Source organism: Brassica rapa, chromosome A03 (assembly GCF_000309985.2).
Source record: "Brassica rapa cultivar Chiifu-401-42 chromosome A03, CAAS_Brap_v3.01, whole genome shotgun sequence".
Lineage (NCBI taxonomy): Eukaryota > Viridiplantae > Streptophyta > Magnoliopsida > Brassicales > Brassicaceae > Brassica > Brassica rapa.
In genome coordinates this window covers 998,018-1,017,499 of record NC_024797.2, presented here as the reverse complement: position 1 = coordinate 1,017,499, position 19,482 = coordinate 998,018, and the positions used below count along the sequence as shown (strand labels likewise).

General features: G+C 35.7%; 4 protein-coding genes, 1 non-coding gene and 1 pseudogene across 5 annotated transcripts; 2 read left to right on the top strand and 4 right to left on the bottom strand.

Moving 5' to 3' along the window:
• Window positions 1-48: 48 nt before the first annotated feature.
• LOC103855645 (cytochrome P450 71A1) lies at window positions 49-3,256 on the bottom strand. The gene is made up of 2 exons (XM_009132656.3): window positions 1,411-3,256; window positions 49-849 (listed from the first exon to the last, which is right to left on the bottom strand). The coding sequence occupies exons 1-2, from the start codon at window positions 2,287-2,289 to the stop codon at window positions 235-237; spliced, it is 1,494 nt and encodes a 497-aa protein (XP_009130904.1). The 5' UTR covers window positions 2,290-3,256; the 3' UTR covers window positions 49-234.
• Window positions 3,257-4,445: 1,189 nt separating this feature from the next.
• Window positions 4,446-11,447, bottom strand: LOC103855644 (annotated as a pseudogene).
• A 17-nt stretch (window positions 11,448-11,464) lies between these two features.
• Window positions 11,465-13,681, top strand: LOC103855643 (probable sugar phosphate/phosphate translocator At5g05820). The gene is made up of 4 exons (XM_009132654.3): window positions 11,465-11,911; window positions 12,577-12,680; window positions 12,753-12,981; window positions 13,146-13,681. Exons 1-4 carry the CDS (start codon window positions 11,465-11,467, stop codon window positions 13,290-13,292), a joined length of 927 nt encoding a protein of 308 aa, XP_009130902.1. The 3' UTR covers window positions 13,293-13,681.
• Window positions 13,682-14,006: 325 nt separating this feature from the next.
• TRNAR-CCU lies at window positions 14,007-14,079 on the bottom strand. Its single transcript has one exon. It is a non-coding gene; the product is annotated as a tRNA-Arg (tRNA).
• Window positions 14,080-14,272: 193 nt separating this feature from the next.
• Window positions 14,273-16,830, bottom strand: LOC103855642 (26S proteasome non-ATPase regulatory subunit 7 homolog A). The gene is made up of 10 exons (XM_009132653.3): window positions 16,500-16,830; window positions 16,184-16,276; window positions 16,017-16,098; window positions 15,742-15,838; window positions 15,577-15,652; window positions 15,424-15,482; window positions 15,121-15,243; window positions 14,958-15,015; window positions 14,778-14,863; window positions 14,273-14,668 (listed from the first exon to the last, which is right to left on the bottom strand). The coding sequence occupies exons 1-10, from the start codon at window positions 16,684-16,686 to the stop codon at window positions 14,603-14,605; spliced, it is 927 nt and encodes a 308-aa protein (XP_009130901.1). The 5' UTR covers window positions 16,687-16,830; the 3' UTR covers window positions 14,273-14,602.
• A 55-nt stretch (window positions 16,831-16,885) lies between these two features.
• LOC103855641 (syntaxin-31) lies at window positions 16,886-19,318 on the top strand. The gene is made up of 6 exons (XM_009132651.3): window positions 16,886-17,338; window positions 17,946-18,196; window positions 18,419-18,564; window positions 18,645-18,689; window positions 18,763-18,960; window positions 19,040-19,318. The coding sequence occupies exons 1-6, from the start codon at window positions 17,116-17,118 to the stop codon at window positions 19,197-19,199; spliced, it is 1,023 nt and encodes a 340-aa protein (XP_009130899.1). The 5' UTR covers window positions 16,886-17,115; the 3' UTR covers window positions 19,200-19,318.
• The last annotated feature ends 164 nt before the right edge of the window (window positions 19,319-19,482 follow it).

Below are 19,482 nucleotides of genomic sequence, written 5' to 3'. Positions count from 1 at the left end.
TAAAATAGAGCTGATTAATTAAATATATGATATAGTGTAGATATGTAGTCGTATAAATTAAAAAATTAAGTTGGTTGAATACTTTTTACGTTTACATAACGAAACGGCCTTATTCTTGCAGTAATATTATTATTGGAGAACGGAAACAAACATTTATCTCACTTATTAACAAACCAAATGGCTTGGCCTCATATAACACTTGATAATTGATATATAGGGAAACCGTACCAACCCTTAGGCATTGCTCTTAAACCTTGGAACAGGAACCAGCTTGAGAGGGTACTTCTTTGCGACAACAAATTGGCAAACCTCCTCCATGTTAAGCTCTTCCGGTTTAGAGCCATCAGGAATCTTCCAGTCAAATCGGTAGAGAAGATTCGCCATAATCTCCTCTAGCAACGCGTTACCATAAGCCATACCGGGACAATTCCTACGACCAAAACCAAATGGTGCGTACCCTTTGCTCCCCATATATTCAATGCTCTTGTCTAGGAATCTCTCAGGGATAAAATCTTCAGCGTTTTCCCAAATTTTAGGGTCACGTTGGACAGAAAACAGATTCACCAATAGTTTGGTCTTTGGAGGAATGTCGTACCCGCCTACTTTGATCCACTTTGATGATGTCTCTCGTGGAACTGTTCCCGCAGGGTGCAGCCTCATTGTCTCCTTGATTACACATTTCAAATATTGCATTTTATCTATTTCATTATTGGTTATCTTAGGTTTGGTCCCCACTATGCGTTGCACTTCTTCTTGTGCTTTCCTCATAACTTGGGGATGCTTGATGAGGTCGGCCAGCAACCACTCTAGCTCCAAGGCTACAGATTCTATAGCCGCCACAAATATACCCTACATTTGGATCAAGAACAAGCAGATATCTAATCTTTAGACAAGATCAATTAATGATCTAAAGACATAGATAATTGATTATAGGCATATGACATTTAATATCTTTTTGATCTGATACTCACTTCAAGTCGATAAAAAGATAGAAACAATTGGAAAGTTACTCATTCTAGTTTCACTGAAAATGCTATTCTACTGTTTATTTTTGTTAAAAATAGTGTTATTAATCCACAGTTCCAATGTAATTCTACATATTTAATCTCTTACCATTTTGATTAACCGATAGATTTTTATTTAATAGATTATACAATAAGTGTGTACTAGTATATTATGTAATTTTTTAATCTGTGGGAATATGTCAAAATGACAGTTTTGTGAAACGCATGGAGTACTTAGTTTAGAGTAATATTAATCAAGAATATATATATATGGTGTATGTTCTATATTTGTAAATATATATGCATGACTATGTCAAAATTATATATTTTTCTTCATAAAATTCTAAGTATGTGCGTACACACCTCTAATATTTATCAATCGATTGCAAATAATAGATAGACAAACCTGCATTATTGCTTTGACGTCATAGTCAAGCTTCTCGTTGTCTCGTTGATGAAGAAGAACATCCACGAAACTCTCCTTCTCTCTTTCATTGATGAGAGTCTCCATAATACCATCCAACTCCAAGTAAGTACTCTTTAAAAGAGTTTTGAAGCCCGTAAACCTATCCATCCACGCTAAGATCGGAAACAAATCCTCCAAGCAGAAAGATCCCAAGAGCTTCTTGAACTTGACATCCCAATTCAAGAAGACCCGCGTCGCATTCTCAAGCCCTTTCTTCTCTTCCTTTTTGTAGCTACCAGTGTACGACCTATGAACGACATTACTAACCACGGTGTTGAACATATCCGACATATCGATCTCTTCACCTTTTAGGCTCGAAAAATGAATAGTCTCCAACATACTCGAGATCTCTTCATCTCTCAACGTCTGAAACCGGTTCACGACGTTCTTACTCATGAGATGAATTGCACTGATCTTTCTTAGCTCCTTCCAGTGGTCTCCATAAGGATGGTACACCAAGTCTTGACCATTACCCTTTAGAGGATTAAGGCTAGTGTTGGTGGGTCGATTTGAGATGGTGATGTCGTGGTTCTTGGTGATCTCTTCGAGAGCATCAGCGGACGAGACAATGAGGTACCGAGTGGTTCCAAGGTTCACGAACATCAACGGTCCATGTTTGAGTGAGAGGTCGTGGAGTGAGTTGTGAGGTAGGTTACCTATTTGATGAAGGTTTCCAATGAGTGGAAGTTTTGAGGGAGATGGAGGAAGGTTTAGCTTTTTCAATTTGATCTTATTTTTGACAATTCCGAAGAAGAGAACTGGAAGTAATGCGAAAAGAGTTAAAAGGAAAGGGTTTGAGTTGAGGATGATTTGATCCATGATTCTCAAGTTAGAGTTCACTTTCTGTTGTGGTCACTTGTTTTATTTGATCTAATTACCTAGACGTCTATTTATAGGAGATAAATTTAGGATCACTAGTTCCCCCTCCCCCACCCCCTAGAATTGTCAAATCAACATGTGCACATTATATATTTTATTTTTGATTGAAAATTAGTACACGTTTTAGGACTTTTACGTCAAACAATAAGCTATTAACAACGAAAGATACGTGACATGTTCACCACATCTTTTGGGAAGTAAAGTAAAATCACCCATTTTGGATAACTAACATCCTAATGTTAAAATCTTTACAATCTAAACCATTGGATGAAAGAAATAATTCCTAATGCAAATATTGAGAAAATGATTACATGTGACTGAGCGAACTATTATATATTTTACATATTTTTGCCATTTTAAACCAGCAGAACTTCATTCTGTGCCTAAAATTGCAAGATATATCAAAATATACATTTATTCAAACTAAACACTTGAAAAGTATTAAGTTTGACTTGTCATTCTACGAAATTAGGGCACCAAAAGTTTTGTTGGTTTATGCTATATTTACGCTTCTTACGTACAAGTTTACTTGTCATGCTATATTGCTGTTACGTTAAATATGTACGTACAACTTTTTATGGTCCGTTGATTAATCACATCACCTGTTTTTTTTGGGTCAAAAATCACAACACCTGTTAAGATACGCTTAACCCGTAGACATTCGTCCCATAAAATTTGTCTCAACATTGATTAATCGTAGTGATGTGACCTATTTGCCAAATTTCATTTGTTTTTCACCTAACCCGGTAGACAATCGTCCCATAAAATTTGAAATATTTTTAGAAGTTTTTGGACGATTCAAAGGGGAATAATACGATGGTCTATTCTTGATCTTGGGTTTCATTAGTTTGGATCTACACTGATCTGGTTTAGTTTAGTTAAGACTGGTAACTAGTTATCTTTTAATTTCCTTAAACTATCAGTCCTATTTCCTCGAGATTTAAATGGACGTGGATACCTCATGCGACCTCAATTCTCTCCCGTAAGTGTTAAGAGCGAAGTGTGATTTTACTTCTTCTCCCCTAAGGGCCATCGTCCCCAAGCCCTTCCATAGTTTAAAATAACAAAATAAATATAAAAGTTACTTTTAAGATTTTTGAATTCTCCCACCCTCTTATTTACAGCAGAAATTGATTTCAAGTTGGTTTTAATTACTGTCGTTCTCTTCTCCTATTTTTCACTATGTTTTCAATATTAATGAAATTTCCACGGAAGCAGACAATATATACCAAGTAATGGCGGCAATCCTAGACTTTTGTAACTTAGTTTTTTTTTGATGTATATATAGTCGATTCATAGTGCTTGGCTACGTACTAATTACACACATACATCACTAAAGTAAAGTTTTCCGTTTGGAAACTTTTCTTAAGAACACTTAACATTCAAACATGACATGTTTATTTTTGAAAAATGCAAAGAAAATGTTAATTGCCTGAAAGTGATTTACAATAGTGTATCCATAAGAGACCGAAACGCATAAAAAAAAAATTTTGAATTTTAATACAAATCGGAAATTCTGTCTAAATTTCCGAGCAACTATTAGGTGTGAATATGGTTAGAGAACGTGGGAGATTGAGATGTATTCATGTACACAAACTTATTTGCCGGAGTATATGATTATCCGATAGTATTAGCATGTCACGTTCACAAGTTATTGTAGATATGTATTGCATCATATAAATTGCAGTGGTCGTGAAACTAATTACTATTCCAACTACATTATCTAGAAACTATATGACCATGCATGAAATTAATTAATGATAGGCAAAAACTATGTCCTCGGTTGTTTTTGTGGCAGACATATGTGGCTTATTAAGTGTGATTGTCGAGCTATGGGATTATGAACGTATGTATGCTTGTGTTGACGAAGGTGATGAGTGGGCGAATAAGTATCTATGATTTATGTAATCATCAAATGAGATATTTAAAACATTTTACTAAGGCTGGTGCAGTTGATAATGGATTTTATGATTTCTTAGAATTATTTCCTTTGAATAGGAGGACGATTGTGGCTTCTTCGACAAGGGTGGGGCGTTATGAACGATTACATTTTTGGAGTTTTTAAAATGTGAGCCTTTTGTGAAAGTTTCTCAACATTTTCTTTTCTTCTCTTATATTTTTTTTTCTTTTTTTTTTGTGTGGAAAACTTCCAATATTTATGCGGTTGCACATATATATATGAGCCAAGTAAATGGGAGAAAGGTGCAAATGTTTATGATCCATGGAAATTTTGTATTTACAAAAGAGTTTCGCATAGAAAGGTCCATACTTCAAAAAAAAAGTCTAAAAGGCCAAAAGTCTCAATCTCTACTTTTATATGGATAGGAAATTGTGACAAAAAAATATGGATAGGAATAATATTAAACACTGGTGGTGTGATAGCCATGTGACACAAGTTACAGATTAATTTACACAATGCGTGGGATGATTAACATTACTTATCTGACATGATCATCTACAAATAACATGTTAATATGTTATATTTGCTTAGTAGAATAACATGTTAATATACAAAAGAAAAAAAAAAGCAGAAGACATTCATAATTACTTGAAAGATGAGATATGATCAATCAAATGTTCTAAATATGCCGAACCATTCTTTTTTTTGGGTAAAAATGTTAAGTATGCCGAACCATTTTCTTTAACCAGCGTACGAACATATAGCTAGAAAGATGATAGACGATCAACCAAATGTTCTAAAGATCGATATGCCGAACCGTTTTGTTTAACCGATCTTCTTACTTTCTCCATAAGAAGCTTCATCCTCTCTCGTATCACTTCTCCTTCAGGCTCCAACAACAATCTCCTTACAGCTCTGTCAATCACATTTCTCTCAATCCGACCCTCTAGATGAATCCCCACCATCCACACATCACTAACGAATCTTGCATTCAGTAACTGATCCCATACAAAAGGCAAACAAATCATAGGGACACCTTCACAAACACTCTCAACGGTCGAGTTCCAACCATTGTGTGTCAAGAATCCTCCAACGGCTCTATGCTTCAGAACCTCTTGTTGCGGCGCCCATTTCACTATCTTCCCCTTCTCCTTAATCCTCTCCATGAGTTCTTCAGGGATCATCTCGATCCATTCTGTGTCTTTGACCGAACCAACCCTTACGACCAGCAAGAAGGGTTGGTCGCTGTTGCTTAGACCCCAAGCAATCTCTATTAACTCTGAACAGCTCATGTTCGCTAAGCTACCGAAACTCACGTAGATCACAGATTTGTCTTCTTGTTTGTCTAGCCACTGGATGCAAGTGTCGTCCGGTGTGAACAAGCTACTAGACGAGCCTGGAAAGTAGTTATGAGAAGGTCCTATCGCATAGATAGGGACTTTGAAATCTTGACGTGCTTGGCTGAGTGAGTCTTGATCCAACTCCTCGCAAGATGAAACGAATATAAGACCAGAAGACGTCTTTGTCGTTTCCAAGATCTTATCTGAGTACGACTCTAAAAGCTCTGTTTCTTCGTCAAGAATCTTTTAAAGATCTTTCTTTCGAAGCGGTGGAAACTCCTCTACTGGATCATCTTGTTCTGAATTTGTGATGTGACCTGTAATATTGATTTTAATCCATATGTGATTAATGATATATAATGTTTTCAAATATATATGACTAGCAACTTCAGTTAAAACTCTAAAATTTAATTTCTGATAAACACGATAAATTAATAAAATTTTCTGGTTTCAAGTTAGACCGATGTAAAATATAACACGGTTTGTTAAGATAATAAGATATTTATATTTAGAAAAATCTTAGATATATATATATATATAATCTTATTCAAATCATAAATTCATAATTACTTTATATAAACATACATAAAACCTTTTATTGTTTATTTTCTTCAAATAAACTTCTCCTCTCTAAACTTTTTGTCCAAAAAAAAAACCTCAACTCTAATTTATATTTCATTTAAGTGAAAATATATAAAAATGCACTGTATGCTATGATATGTATATAAAATATATCAAACAATCTAATAAAAACAGATGAAATTCGAATTTAAAAACTTTAACCAATACATATTATCGTGAATAAAATATTCTTTCATTTTTCTAAATAAAATATATTTTTAAACTATAATATTTAAATTAATAATTTTATTAATTGATAAATTATTATAGTCCTAGCATTATTTTTACTGGTTGGAGTGAGAGGTAAATAGTCAACACCTTGCAGTGGAAGTAATCTTTGGCGGCGGAGGTGAGGAAGAACGAAATGGCCATGAAAGAAAGAGACTTTGTAGGTATTGAGGACCAATCTCGGGAGATTCAAACTCTGAGCGAGTGATTGTGTGAAGATCCATTGAGCATCATGGATCAAACAGCTAATCCTCTGTTTCCGTTCCCCTGTTTCAGATTGCAACAGTTTAGTCAAACAGTCACGAAACGGAGACTCACAGCTTCGGTTGAGACGCGTTAGGAGAAGTGTGACATCGTGAGTTCTTGTCTCAGCTTCAGACAAGCCATCAGGGATCTGTAAGAAGGTGAAGAGAGGGTGGCTTGAAGGTTTTGGGGCGTTGAAGCGTGTGTGGATCACAGTGATGGAGAAACCTCTTGAGTGGAGGATCATTGCAAGCTGAATCATGGGGTTGATGCAGCCTTGTAACGGAAGTGGAAACAGAACCACTCGTTGGCCATTACTCTTCTCCATTGAAAGCTTTCTCCTGCTGTTTTCAATCCAAATGCATATGTCTTGATTATTTCAGTGTATGCTGTTTTTAAAATAACTCGGATAAGAAGTCAACGTGACAAAAGAAACATAATTTTCGTCACGTGGAGACAAAACTCTGTTCTTCTCGATGTACTAATAAACAAAGAGCATATCCGTTTTCCCTATCAATATTTTATCAATTTGAGTTGATCTGGTTATATAAAATATATCGACATTAACGTATTTTATGGAAGATTATTAAACTAATCACGTGTATTATTGTTTTCCGCTCAGATTTTAAAATTTGTTTGTAGTTTCTCGGAGATTACACGATAGTATAATCCAGGGGAACATAGCTGTAAACCGTATGACAGATTCAAACCAAAAACAGCCCACCAATAGGGACTCCATTTGAATGCTCTACCATTGTGAATGCTATATTTTAAATAAAGAAATTAACCTAATAACGTGTTGTTTGCATATTAAATCCAATCTTATTTAAAAAGAAAAGAAAATAGAAATAGAAATAGGTTTAATAAAAATGTTATGATTGGTTAAATTGTAGCTACTGAAATTTATTGTAATTTACTAGAGATTTTTAATGTTTTTGTATCGCTGCAAAAACTAAATGATAAACAGATAAACAAATCAATAGTTATCTACTTTAGAAAAGAAAACTCATGCAACCATTTTTTTTTATTTCTGCTTTAAAAACTACATAAAATATGATTGGTGATTTTTATGCTTGTAAATATAAACTAAAGCTAAAGATACTTGATAGCATAAAATAATCAACCTGATCAAAGTTGGACATTTTTATATATTATACATTATCTCTTATATACTAAAGCGCAAGTCGCATCACCAATCTAAGTTTGACATGTGGAAAATCTATTTTTTAAAAAAAAAAATTGAAAAAAACAGAAAAATAAAACACGTTATCAAAATATGAAAGTTTGAAAATAAGACAAATAACTAACTTTTTACGACCCAATCAGAAAAAGCAATTTTTTTTTATTTTCTTTTACGAATTTTTCTTTGCATTTCCTATTTTTCTGGAGTCTAAATATAAACTAACACAAGTCATTTAACAATGTCAATCTCTAATTGGCATGTGTCATTTACAGTTTCTAAAAAAATAACCTTTTGTTTTCAAAATAATTAATTAAATACATTCAGAATTTTCACCAATTGGGTAAACCTAAAAAACAAATAAAACAACCGCAAAATCTCTTACATACTTTTTTGAAACTGCAAAATCTAAATCCCTGAATTTTCTCAGATCACCACGTCCAAAAGTGGACATATCATCATAACTTCTATATCATTGCACGTTTCAAACTGTTTATTCTTATGTATGTATATATAACTTTCAATCAACTAATTTGTTTCTATTCGCTCTTTTTTTTCCACAGTTTCATCTTCCTCTTCGAATTGTTTTTTTTCTTTTGGGTTTTGAATGTAACAAAAGAAAACAGATACACGTTTATATTTTTCCCAAAAAAATCCAGATTCAATGTTATCTTTTTGTTGGTAATCGATTCAATGTTATCTTCTTCTTAACTTAATGTTCTCTTCTTCTTTTTTGCATGATTCACAATAAAGATACCAATGGAGTTTTCTCCTGATTCAGAGCTTAGTTCTTCCAGAAAATGGGAAATCAAAAGCATTGTCAAGGTAATAGTAAGTATATATGACTATATTATATAACGTATATTGGATGTAGATTACTTTTTTCTCTTTCTTTGACAAAAAGAATTTCACTATTTACAAATATATATGTGTTTCTTTCATTGGTTTATGCTTAAGAAGACCAAGGGACAACAGATTTAGATGTGTATACAGAGATTCCAAACACCATACCTTAACTCGATTTGAAATACTAACGTGAATATTTGACAATTTTTTCAGCTTACCAGAATTTTTTTTGGTGTTTTAAAGCTTCCTCTCCAAAAACTTATGTTTATAATGGTTATAGAGAAAAAGAAAACCTGGGCCATATTACCACTGAGGAACGTGAATATAGTTTTTGGTGCTGTGGTGGGAACTACCGAACATGATTAAGGTCAATTGTTCAAGTAAGCTTATGGATAATGAAAGTTGTTATATTTTCCTTGGTACATTATGTATAATTTATGGGTTTTTAGTAGAAGAAGTAAGTTTATAATAGTGTGGATGATAAAGCTAATTAGTTCTGTAACATGTACATAGAAAACAAAAACGGAACAAATGTCATGTGATTTAAATTTGTATATCACCAAGTTATGAAATTAATCCCATTTATTTTATTTTGACAAACAAATTTATTATATCCTTTATAAGTACAAAGAAATTGCATATTTTATGTTTTATAGTTTGTCACTATCTAAATAAAAATTTCACTATCTTTTATGGATTTGTTATGATATATTAATAAGAAGTTAAATTTCTTTTTGATAATAACCTATGGAAAGCTAAAACATAAATATATCTAAACTTATTTTCATTCAGAACTATTTATATTTATCTTCAGATTTAATACTCTAACTTAAATTTGACTCAAAATAGTGTTTTCGAATTTAGAATGTAATACTATTAAACATTATATGAAGACGAAGAAACAACAAGGTCGCACAAATAGAGTTAAGAAATGAGACCATGTGTAGAAATACTAAAGTAATTGTTTTACCACTTTTATTTCAGTTGTTTCATTGTTATTGTTTTTTCATAGATTTATAGTCATGTGGCAAAAGAAAGACATTTTATGTATCCATTAAGAAACGTGAAGATAACATATCAGTGGTGCTGCTGGAACGCAATTGAGGTAATTGTTATGATTTTTCTCGATATATTATCCATAATTTATGTTTTATGCAAATGTAAATTAACACTCTTCAGTATCTCTTGACACCCAATAAAAGTGGTATGACAATATAAGTGGAGTTAATATATTTTTAACCCAAAGTGTATTGTCAATACACGTTCAAAATATATGTTGAACTTATAAAAAATTAAGATTGTTTCCCGTACGTAGTACGGGATCAAACACTAGTTTTGTCTAAACTTTCAACATAGTACCTTTGATTGATTGCAGAACAAATTATCCACTCTTTTTTATACATATGGATTGTTCTTGCCTGCTCCGAAAATAAATTTATTAAAATATGGTGAAACTTAAAAAGGATGACAAATTTGTGATTAACAAATTAAAAATATAAAAAAATGGAAATCATAATTAACTAGCAGAAAACTATTTTAATAAAAAATGATAAAATCGTTGTGAATAGAAAGAATAAAAATGAATGTTGTGTATTTATTCCATAAGTAATGAACCTCTTACATAAAAGTGGATATTTAGTCTTACCTAGGAGATTCATATAATTTGTTCAAAATAAGCTAAATCTGAATTATTTTTGCTAGAATTTAGCAGTTCATTACATATATAAATTATGAGCTCGTGAGAAGAGTATGCACACACTAACAAATCATCATGATGAACTCATCTACAAAAAAAACTCATATCTATTATATGCTTAATGTTTACTATCTTCATGATTGTGGTACCTATAACTAGTTCTAAAGCTTTGCAACCAGATATACCTAAAAGTGAACGTACTAGAGTCATGGTTCAGAATAAAAACGACTATCTTCTTGGAGTTCATTGTTTATCTCGAGATGATGATATAGGTCTCAAGTTTCTTAAAAAGGTGAGATATATCACTGGAGTTTTGGTGTTGCTATCTTAAAAAAATACACTATCTTTCACCGTGGATTCAGTCGTGAAAACATAAACATAGGCAGATTCACAATTTATGAAGAAGCTAAAGCTTCCGGATTCTGTGACAACTGCACATGGATAGCAGAGGCATATGGTCTCCATGGATATATGCGAAAGCCCCCACCTCTGTTTTTTAAATGGTCAAATTAATATAAAAATGTTTAATTAAAAAAAAATTGTAATACTCTAATATTCACACAAAGATTATATGCTTGTGTGAACAATAAATAAAATAAAATAATATATTATCTTTATGGGATTAAATTTTTAGATCAACTATTCGATTGTTACATTATATATTTATAACGTAATGTACAATAGCAATTGTTAAAAGTTAAAACATTATAATACACCCTCGAAGAATGTTTATATAAAGAATGCCATTTTAAAATTTTAATACAAATTATATTTACTTCAAGTTTGATAGAATAAATAATTTATCTCAAATTTTATTTATTATTTATGTACAATTAATAAAAATGTAAATACATTTTAATTATTTTAATGGACATAAAAAATGTGAAATTGATACTTTATTTGTGAAACGAAGAATCTGCTAATGTAATAACAGAGAAAGATTGTAATAAAACAAATAAACTAACATTAAAAGATAGTTGTTTTGTTTCTAACCAAAGGCTCTACCTTTCCTTCATTGGTACACATCTCGACGACACAAAAGCTCTCTCCTTTAGAGTAAGATGAAGATGGCGACGAACGGCCGCGTTTTCACAATCGGGCTGGTGACGTCATGGTACACAGCGAACATCGGAGTGCTGCTGCTTAACAAGTACCTCCTCAGCAACTACGGGTTCAAGTACCCGATCTTCCTCACCATGTGCCACATGACGGCCTGCTCGCTCCTCAGCTACGCCGCCGTCGCGTGGCTGAAGATCGTCCCGATGCAGACGGTTCGATCCCGGGTCCAGTTCGCGAAGATCTCGGCTCTGAGCCTCGTCTTCTGCGTGTCGGTGGTGTTCGGGAACGTCTCCCTGAGGTTTCTGCCCGTTTCGTTTACTCAGGCGATTGGGGCTACGACGCCGTTTTTTACTGCGGTGTTTGCGTGGTTGATGACGATGAAGAGGGAGGCTTGGTTGACTTACTTGGCTCTGGTGCCTGTGGTGGCTGGTGTGGTGATTGCTAGTGGGGTTGGTCTCTTGTCTCTCTCTCTCTTAAAGTTTGAATCTTTTCGAGTGTTGATGAAAGTGTGAGGCTTTAGTTAGAGAGATTGATATAGATGTGAAGCAAGAGCATTGTTTTTTTGTGAATTGTAGGTCTACTAGCTAAATCTTGTTATTGCTAGCTCTCTGAAAGTTTGAATCTTTTTATGAGAGGACGCGTTTTTGATACTTGAGGATAGTAATGCATTGGTAGGGATGATGAAGTATGATGCTTTAGAGAGATTGATGATATACATGTGAAGCAAGAAGAGCATGAGTTAGAGGGAATGTTATTTTATTTTGTTGGTGAAATGTAGATATACTAGCTAAATCTTGTTGAATTGGTTTAGCTCAAATCTGAGAATGATACTAGCTCTTATCTTCGGAACAAGCCTCAAGCATTGCTAAAAATTGCATTTTTTTTTTAAGTTTTGGTATTGTTTTGTGTTCGACTTCTCTGAATGTGTGTGTTGTCTCTAATCATGTTTCACCATATGGACTTTATATTGCTCAAAGAGTTGTTAGGATTAGAGGAGAAATTACTCTTTTTTTTTTTTTCTCTGTGTGTTGTGTTTGCTTCCTCTAGGATCTTCTTTACTCCATTGATCATTTACATTCTGTATTGATGATTCTTAATATCTGGTTGTCTTCAGGGAGAGCCAAGCTTTCACCTCTTTGGATTCATTATGTGCATTGCAGCAACAGCTTCGAGAGCACTCAAATCAGTGCTTCAAGGCATTTTGCTTTCTTCTGAAGGGTAAGACATGGCCTCGTTGTTTAAAAATATGCTAAAGAGTGTTGCTGAAAAAGATTTTAAATTGTGTTGAAGGGAAAAGCTGAACTCCATGAATCTCCTTCTTTACATGGCTCCAATAGCTGTCGTGTTCCTTCTGCCTGCTGCTCTCATCATGGAGAAAAACGTTGTCGGCATTACAATTGCACTCGCAAGAGATGATTTTAGAATCATTTGGTATCTTCTGTTCAATTCAGCGCTTGCCTATCTCGTGAACTTGACTAATTTCTTAGTCACGAAACACACTAGCGCCTTGACTCTGCAGGTAATCATTACATATTCTTAATGACATTCCTTGTTTAATAGCTAAAAAAAGATGGTATTGGATTGTGGTTGGAACAGAGTCAGTCCAAGTAAAGCTTATAACTTATATGTATATACTCTTTGTACCGTTGTCTTGGATGTTGAGGTGGATTTGCTCTGTGATAGGTGCTAGGAAACGCGAAAGGAGCAGTAGCGGTTGTGATATCTATTCTAATATTCAAGAACCCGGTGTCAGTGACTGGAATGCTTGGTTATGCCCTCACCGTCTGTGGAGTTATCTTATATAGTGAAGCCAAGAAACGGAGCAAATGACAACACACCAAGATTCATCTTCTTCATCTTTTCCTCCTTATATATATGTGTGTATACTTTTTCCCACAGGCACGTAGTCTCCTTGGCTCCTCTTGTCTTGATGAAAAGCTGGGCCAAAAGCATGTATAGTTCTTGAGCAGAAACTGGAGAAGGAAAAGCAACACAAAGATGAGTACCAAAAGGCAAGCATTTAGAAGACTTTCTTTGTTAATAAGTAACCTTTTCTCATTCTTGGATTCTCTGGCCTTTCTTCATAGTATGTTGTTTTGTTGTAAAAGTAAACGTTGAGTTAGCTTTTGTTGCTTCCATTCTTTTACGTTTTAGTTTCATGTTGTCAAAATTTACACCGATTGACTATTTATATATAATGTTATTCTTTGAGAATTCAATATATTGTGATGCCATCACAAGTTCACTGGGTTGTTAAGAACACAGAGATGTGTACTAGCTGTTTTGACAGAGAGCTGAGAATCAGAATTGGAAGTAATAACTGTTGCAGAAGAAGGAGCTAAAAGAGAGGAGACGAGAGAGAGTTCTTTTTTTTTTTTTTACTAATGAGAGAACAGTCTAGTCTTTGTATGGTCAAATCACTCGCTTGGTTTCTTTTTCTTGAAACGGCAGCCATTATCGTTATCAAGCTGTAGAAATTCTATAGCCAATAAAAAATAATGGTGATTTCTTCTAGTGGGAATAAAAAAAAAGTTATTTTCGTAACGCGCCAGGTAGGGGTCGAACCTACGGCCTTCTGCTTAGGAAACAGACGCTCTATCCACTGAGCTACAGGCGCTTTGGTTGTTACATAATGTCTCATACTGTTAAATATCTTTTTAGTATTCGTCATCTTCTTACTGACATAAACTCTTTTTCTAATCAGGTTTTTGTTTCTATGGCCATCGGCGGCTTATGATCTTTCACGAATATTACGTAATATTAAGCCATGTCCATTAAGCGTGTAAACTACTGTTAACCACAAGATTGAGTAGAGAATAAAATTAAACACACACGCTGTGTCAAACTATCTTAATACTTTCAATGTTAACCACAATGACCCTTTGTGGAGATTTCGACGCATTAGCGTTTAAACTTTGTATCACCTAACCATCTTGAAAGAAAAATGAAAAAAAAAGACTCCTTGATAACACATTCTGAATCCAAACAACAGAGAAAAATCAACACTCAGAAAGAGACCCGTTATCAAACTAAACTCGTACAACCCGGCTTGTCACTTTCTTTTGGGAGAAACAACACTAAACAGCCGCCTTCATCGTAGGGACAATGATGACTAACTAAACACATCTGATCAGCGCGGTTTAGCTAGTGGCGGGTATGGCCACGGGCTTTGAGTCCTCTGCTTTCTCATGTTCCTTGTTCAGTAACTGAAACATAACATCCCAACGAATACGTTCACAAGCAGAAATGTAGAGACCATCTTTAAGTAGTTGGTTTCCTCTTCTGGCTAAGAACATAAGAGAGTTATGATCTAACCTTGTTGTTGATCAAGTTGTGGAGCGCAATTACACTTCGGATGAGGGACGATAGATAGATAACGAGCATCATATCATTTGTTTTCACTGCTCATAATAATAAATCGCAGTAAGACTAATGGGATCCAATGATTCAAGAAAGCAGAGCACAAAGATAATAAAATTGACCGGAGAAACTCACCTGAGAAGGCCTTCACCAACTCGTTCACATTCAGGTTTGGAAGCAAGTTGAAAACGTCCTGCAGATTATTAAGCAGACTATTTCATTAGATTACAATGACCAAAGATCACATAGATTTGGAAAATGTCAACGAGAACACTAAATGAAATATGCAAGTTCTAACCTGCAGATGGTATAGAATCTCATGATTTAGAGGGAGCTTCCCGTCAATCACAAGGTCAAGGTAACTCCGGATCTCCCGAAGACGTGCATCAAGCCCCTTCAAAGCAGTAAGTTTGGCAGTAACCTGGAGCAAAATACAATACACATTACATCAGTCCATAAGCGGTAACTATTATTTTTATATAATAATAACTTAGTAAGAACATCAATAGTAAACACCAAAGGCAACAATCATGACTTCAGCAGACATTTAAAGGGACGATAATGAAACGTTCAAGTTTTGTAAAGAGTCTAAGACACAAACCTCAGTCGCCAGGGTACTGATAGTTGTGTCTTTCACATCTCTAAGCAAATGTTCCACACCTATAAAGAAAACGAGAATAAAACAGGTATGTTTCAGCAGACCTTCCTTAAATACATAAAAAGTACACCAGACGTGTAAACATATTGGACATACCGATCTCCTCCACTTCATGAGCAGCTATTTCTGTTGACACATGGACGAACACTTTCTGGCTTTTCTGAGTAGCGTTCTGAAGAGACAATGGAATATGTAATCAAAATTAGATATAAGGATATATCTGTACAAAGTGAAAGAGATAAAGAAGCATATGTATGTTACCTCCTTGACCTCCTCCACAGCATAATAAGCTTTTGTGGGAATCCCCAATTCTTTAGGCTGTACATCAATAATGACAAGCACTGGATTTGGAACATAACTGCAGCAGCAAAAGTAAAAACGAAACATTATCTAATTAGAACTGAAACAGAAGCCACACGAAGATGTAAGGAGGACATAACCACGCTCTGCCACAACTTAAAACGGACCAACCTATCCTCAATCCATCTCTCATGTCAATACAGCCAAAAAATCTAAATGACGGAGCTGGAAACTACCCATTGAAGAGCGCGTGAACGTCCAAATCATTCTCTCGGAGTTTAGGGCCCGTGCTGTACCAACCTACAACATGCTCCTTGGCTGAAAAGGAAAGAACTTTCCGTTAAAAACATGGTTTCTACATTACCAAATACAGTCCAAGCTTCAAATTTCTGAGAAGAAGTACCGTTAATTCTCTTGAACATGTGGAACATTGATTCATGGTAGTTGTGATCAAGAAACCATATACTCGAGTCTTTGTCATCCTCCTCGAAGGGCACTACAAAATCAATATACCAAACGTCAAACAAGTCATATGCAAGCAACATCTACGTTCCTAGCGACAGTGCAAGCTCAATTACAGCTAAACCTCAAATGAATCAACCTAAAGTTTTATCTTTTCTTTTAACCCTAGATTGCTAGAACCCTAATACGAATGAAACAGCTCAAAGAGAATCTGAGATCTGAGAACACTAGGCAGTGAGATCGAAGATAACGCAAACCTGCGTAGCTGTTGGTGACGTCGACGACGCCACGGGAGCTGCTGCCGAGAAGAACACCGACGACGCGCTTGCGAGAGTCCTTAGCGACGCGGTTGTAATGGTCGACGATGCTAAGCAAGACGAGTGGGTGAACGACCACTTTCTCGATCGTCCTTGCTGATATCTGCTGCGTCTTTATCACATCCATCTTCGGAGAATCAGCCTCGCTACTAGTATAATTCGATTTTCTCCGGGGAAGATGTGAAGTTCCGATTTGTTTTTTCTTTTTAACGACGGAGCTTCAAGTTTGCTTCTTCTCCAGGAAAACTCCTCTGAACTACTTACTATTCTCAAGTCTCTTTGATTTACCTTATATGGGCCATACTTGGGCTATGGGCCGAAGATAGATTGGGCAATGTCCTACGTATCTTAAACACCACACCTTTCTATTAAAAACGCGACACCAATCAACGACATTAAAACAACAAGTCGTTCCATGTTAGAACAAGAAAACGACACGCAGGGTTTCTTTAGTTACCTTTTTTCTGTTCTAGTGTCTCGTTCTCTGGGAAATGAAATGGAGCTTACCATCTGAGGAAACTCAATCATCAAAGCTTTGGCCGGTGATCCATTTACGATGGGATCAGCGTTCCGTGATCGTACGGCGGAGTTTCGTTCGCTCTCCCAAACGTTGAAGAAGATCGGAGCGGCGATTCCGTCCGTTCATCAAGCCGAAAGTGATCCGACATCCTCCAAACGGTCTTCGCCGGGATCTTCGAGATCCGAGTTCAACAAGAAGGCTTCCCAGATCGGTCTGCGTATCCACGAAACGTCTCAGAAGACTGCGAGGCTCGCTAAATGTACGTTTCAGACTTTCAGTATCAGATTCATCTTCGCATTCTTCGTAATTCGTATAGTGGAATTAGGCTGTAGGATGTTTGGATTCTAACGAGATTCAGACATAGTTTCCGACAGCTGTCTTGTAATGAATGAAACTTGCAGTGATTCTAGAGACATTGTAGTGATTGAAGCTGAAAGTTGAAAGTGTCGAATGAATCGCGGTGTAATTAGTCTTTAGGATGTTTGGATTTTAACGAGATTCAGACATGTGTTTTCGACAGCTGTCTTGTAATGAATGAAAACTTAACATGTTTCCAGAGACATTGTAGTGATTGCAATTGAAACTGTTGATGAATCGCAGTGGAGTTAGGCGTTAGGAGTTAGGATGTTTGGATTCTAACGAGATTCAGACATAGTTTCCGACAGCTGTCTTGTAATGAATGGAACTTGAAATGACCCCACAGACATTGTAGTGATTGCAACTGAAACTGTTGATGAATCGCAGAGTAGTTAGGCGTTAGGATGCTTGTAATGAATGAAACTTGCAATGATTCTAGAGACATTGTAGTGATTGCAATTGAAGTTAGCCTTTACTTCTTCTGACATTGGTCTGGTTATTATCGACAGTGGCAAAAGAATCATCGATTTTCAATGACCGGACTTTGGAGATACAGGAGCTAACCGTGTTGATCAGGAACGACATCACAGGGCTGAACATGGCTCTCTCTGATCTGCAGACCCTTCAGAACATGGAGATCGCCGATGGGAGCTATTCGCATGACAAAGTTGGTCACTACACAGCTGTTTGCGATGACTTGAAAACCAGGCTCATGGGAGCTACAAAGCAGTTTCAAGACGTTCTAACTGCGAGATCAGAGGTTGGATCTCTAGATTTATCGACTTACTATTTATTTGTATCCAATGTTCTAAATATCGTTAGACAGTGGTTAGGTGTCTTATAGAGGATTATTGTTTAGGCTAGGCGCGCCTAGGACCATTTTTTGAACGGTTGGTTTGAAAAAAGGTTTGCTCATATCCGATTGGCCGACCGATTTTTAGAACACTGTTTGTATCTAATTGAGAATGTTGTCTTCCCGCAGAACATGAAGGCTCATGAAAACCGGAAACAACTCTTTTCCGCAAAAAACGCAGCAGTAGATAATCAGAATAATGCAAAAGCTGTACCTGAGCCTCCTCCTTGGTCAAGTTCATCAGTTCCTTCCGGGAATTTACAACAACAGCCACTGTGAGTTTTGTTCTAAAACTATCTCCTAAGTAAACATTTGCTCTCATCTAATTAGGTTTGGTCTTCTGCAAACCGACCAGATTGCCGCCAGTTAATAGTGGAGCTTCTTCAGGTAGCCAGCTTAGGTATGTCCTAATTTTCATTAGCTGTCAGTTAAGGTCAAATCATGTATATAAACATGTGATTATGCCAAAACAGACGCAGATCTGCTATCGAGAATGCACCATCGCAGCAAATGGAGATGTCCATGTTACAGCAAACAGTGCCAAGGCAGGAGAGTTATAGCCAAAACCGAGCTGTTGCGCTTCACAGTGTGGAATCAACGATAACAGAGCTCAGTGGAATATTCACGCATCTAGCTACGATGGTTACTCAACAGGGAGAGCTAGCTATCAGGTTCTTTAACGTTAACCTCACCATATACAGAGTTTCAGGGAAGGCTTTAGTTTAACATATGTGGGGTTATGTGGAACAGAATCGATGACAATATGGATGAATCGTTAGTTAACGTAGAGGGAGCACGCAGCGCTCTTCTGCAGCATCTCACTAGAATTTCGTCTAATCGATGGCTCATGATCAAGATCTTCGCTGTTATCATATTGTTCCTCATTGTTTTCCTCTTCTTTGTGGCTTGAAACAATTACCTTTATATATTTTTTGATCTTGTTGCATCAAAAACAAAGCGAAAGGTTACATCTATACACATGTTAAAGTTTGGAAGCTTCAAGAGTTCAAAAAAGTTTGAATTTTTTTTCTTGCAAGATTCAGTTTGGTTTTTGACCAGGAAACGTTTGATGTAGTAAAAATTCAAGTTATATATTCAAAAGGACTGCGTGAGAACATGCGTGACGTTTTTTATATCGACATGAGAACATCATGTCGGTTAAATTACTAAAACACACATGACGTTTTCAGTAT

Bases quoted from the DNA above. Each gene is read 5' to 3' on its own strand.
- LOC103855645 (XM_009132656.3), bottom strand. From the start codon at position 2,289: ATGGATCAAATCATCCTCAACTCAAACCCTTTCCTTTTAACTCTTTTC. The intron at 850-1,410 runs GTTTGTCTATCT...ATCCAAATGTAG, and splicing joins ACGTCAAAGCAATAATGCAG to GGTATATTTGTGGCGGCTAT.
- LOC103855643 (XM_009132654.3), top strand. From the start codon at position 11,465: ATGAAGATGGCGACGAACGGCCGCGTTTTCACAATCGGGCTGGTGACG. The intron at 11,912-12,576 runs GTTGGTCTCTTG...GGTTGTCTTCAG, and splicing joins GTGTGGTGATTGCTAGTGGG to GGAGAGCCAAGCTTTCACCT. The intron at 12,982-13,145 runs GTAATCATTACA...GCTCTGTGATAG, and splicing joins CTAGCGCCTTGACTCTGCAG to GTGCTAGGAAACGCGAAAGG.
- LOC103855642 (XM_009132653.3), bottom strand. From the start codon at position 16,686: ATGGATGTGATAAAGACGCAGCAGATATCAGCAAGGACGATCGAGAAA. The intron at 16,277-16,499 runs GTTTGCGTTATC...TTGATTTTGTAG, and splicing joins CGTCACCAACAGCTACGCAG to TGCCCTTCGAGGAGGATGAC. The intron at 16,099-16,183 runs GTACTTCTTCTC...TTTCCTTTTCAG, and splicing joins CATGTTCAAGAGAATTAACG to CCAAGGAGCATGTTGTAGGT.
- LOC103855641 (XM_009132651.3), top strand. From the start codon at position 17,116: ATGGGATCAGCGTTCCGTGATCGTACGGCGGAGTTTCGTTCGCTCTCC. The intron at 17,339-17,945 runs GTACGTTTCAGA...TATTATCGACAG, and splicing joins GACTGCGAGGCTCGCTAAAT to TGGCAAAAGAATCATCGATT. The intron at 18,961-19,039 runs GTTCTTTAACGT...TATGTGGAACAG, and splicing joins CAGGGAGAGCTAGCTATCAG to AATCGATGACAATATGGATG.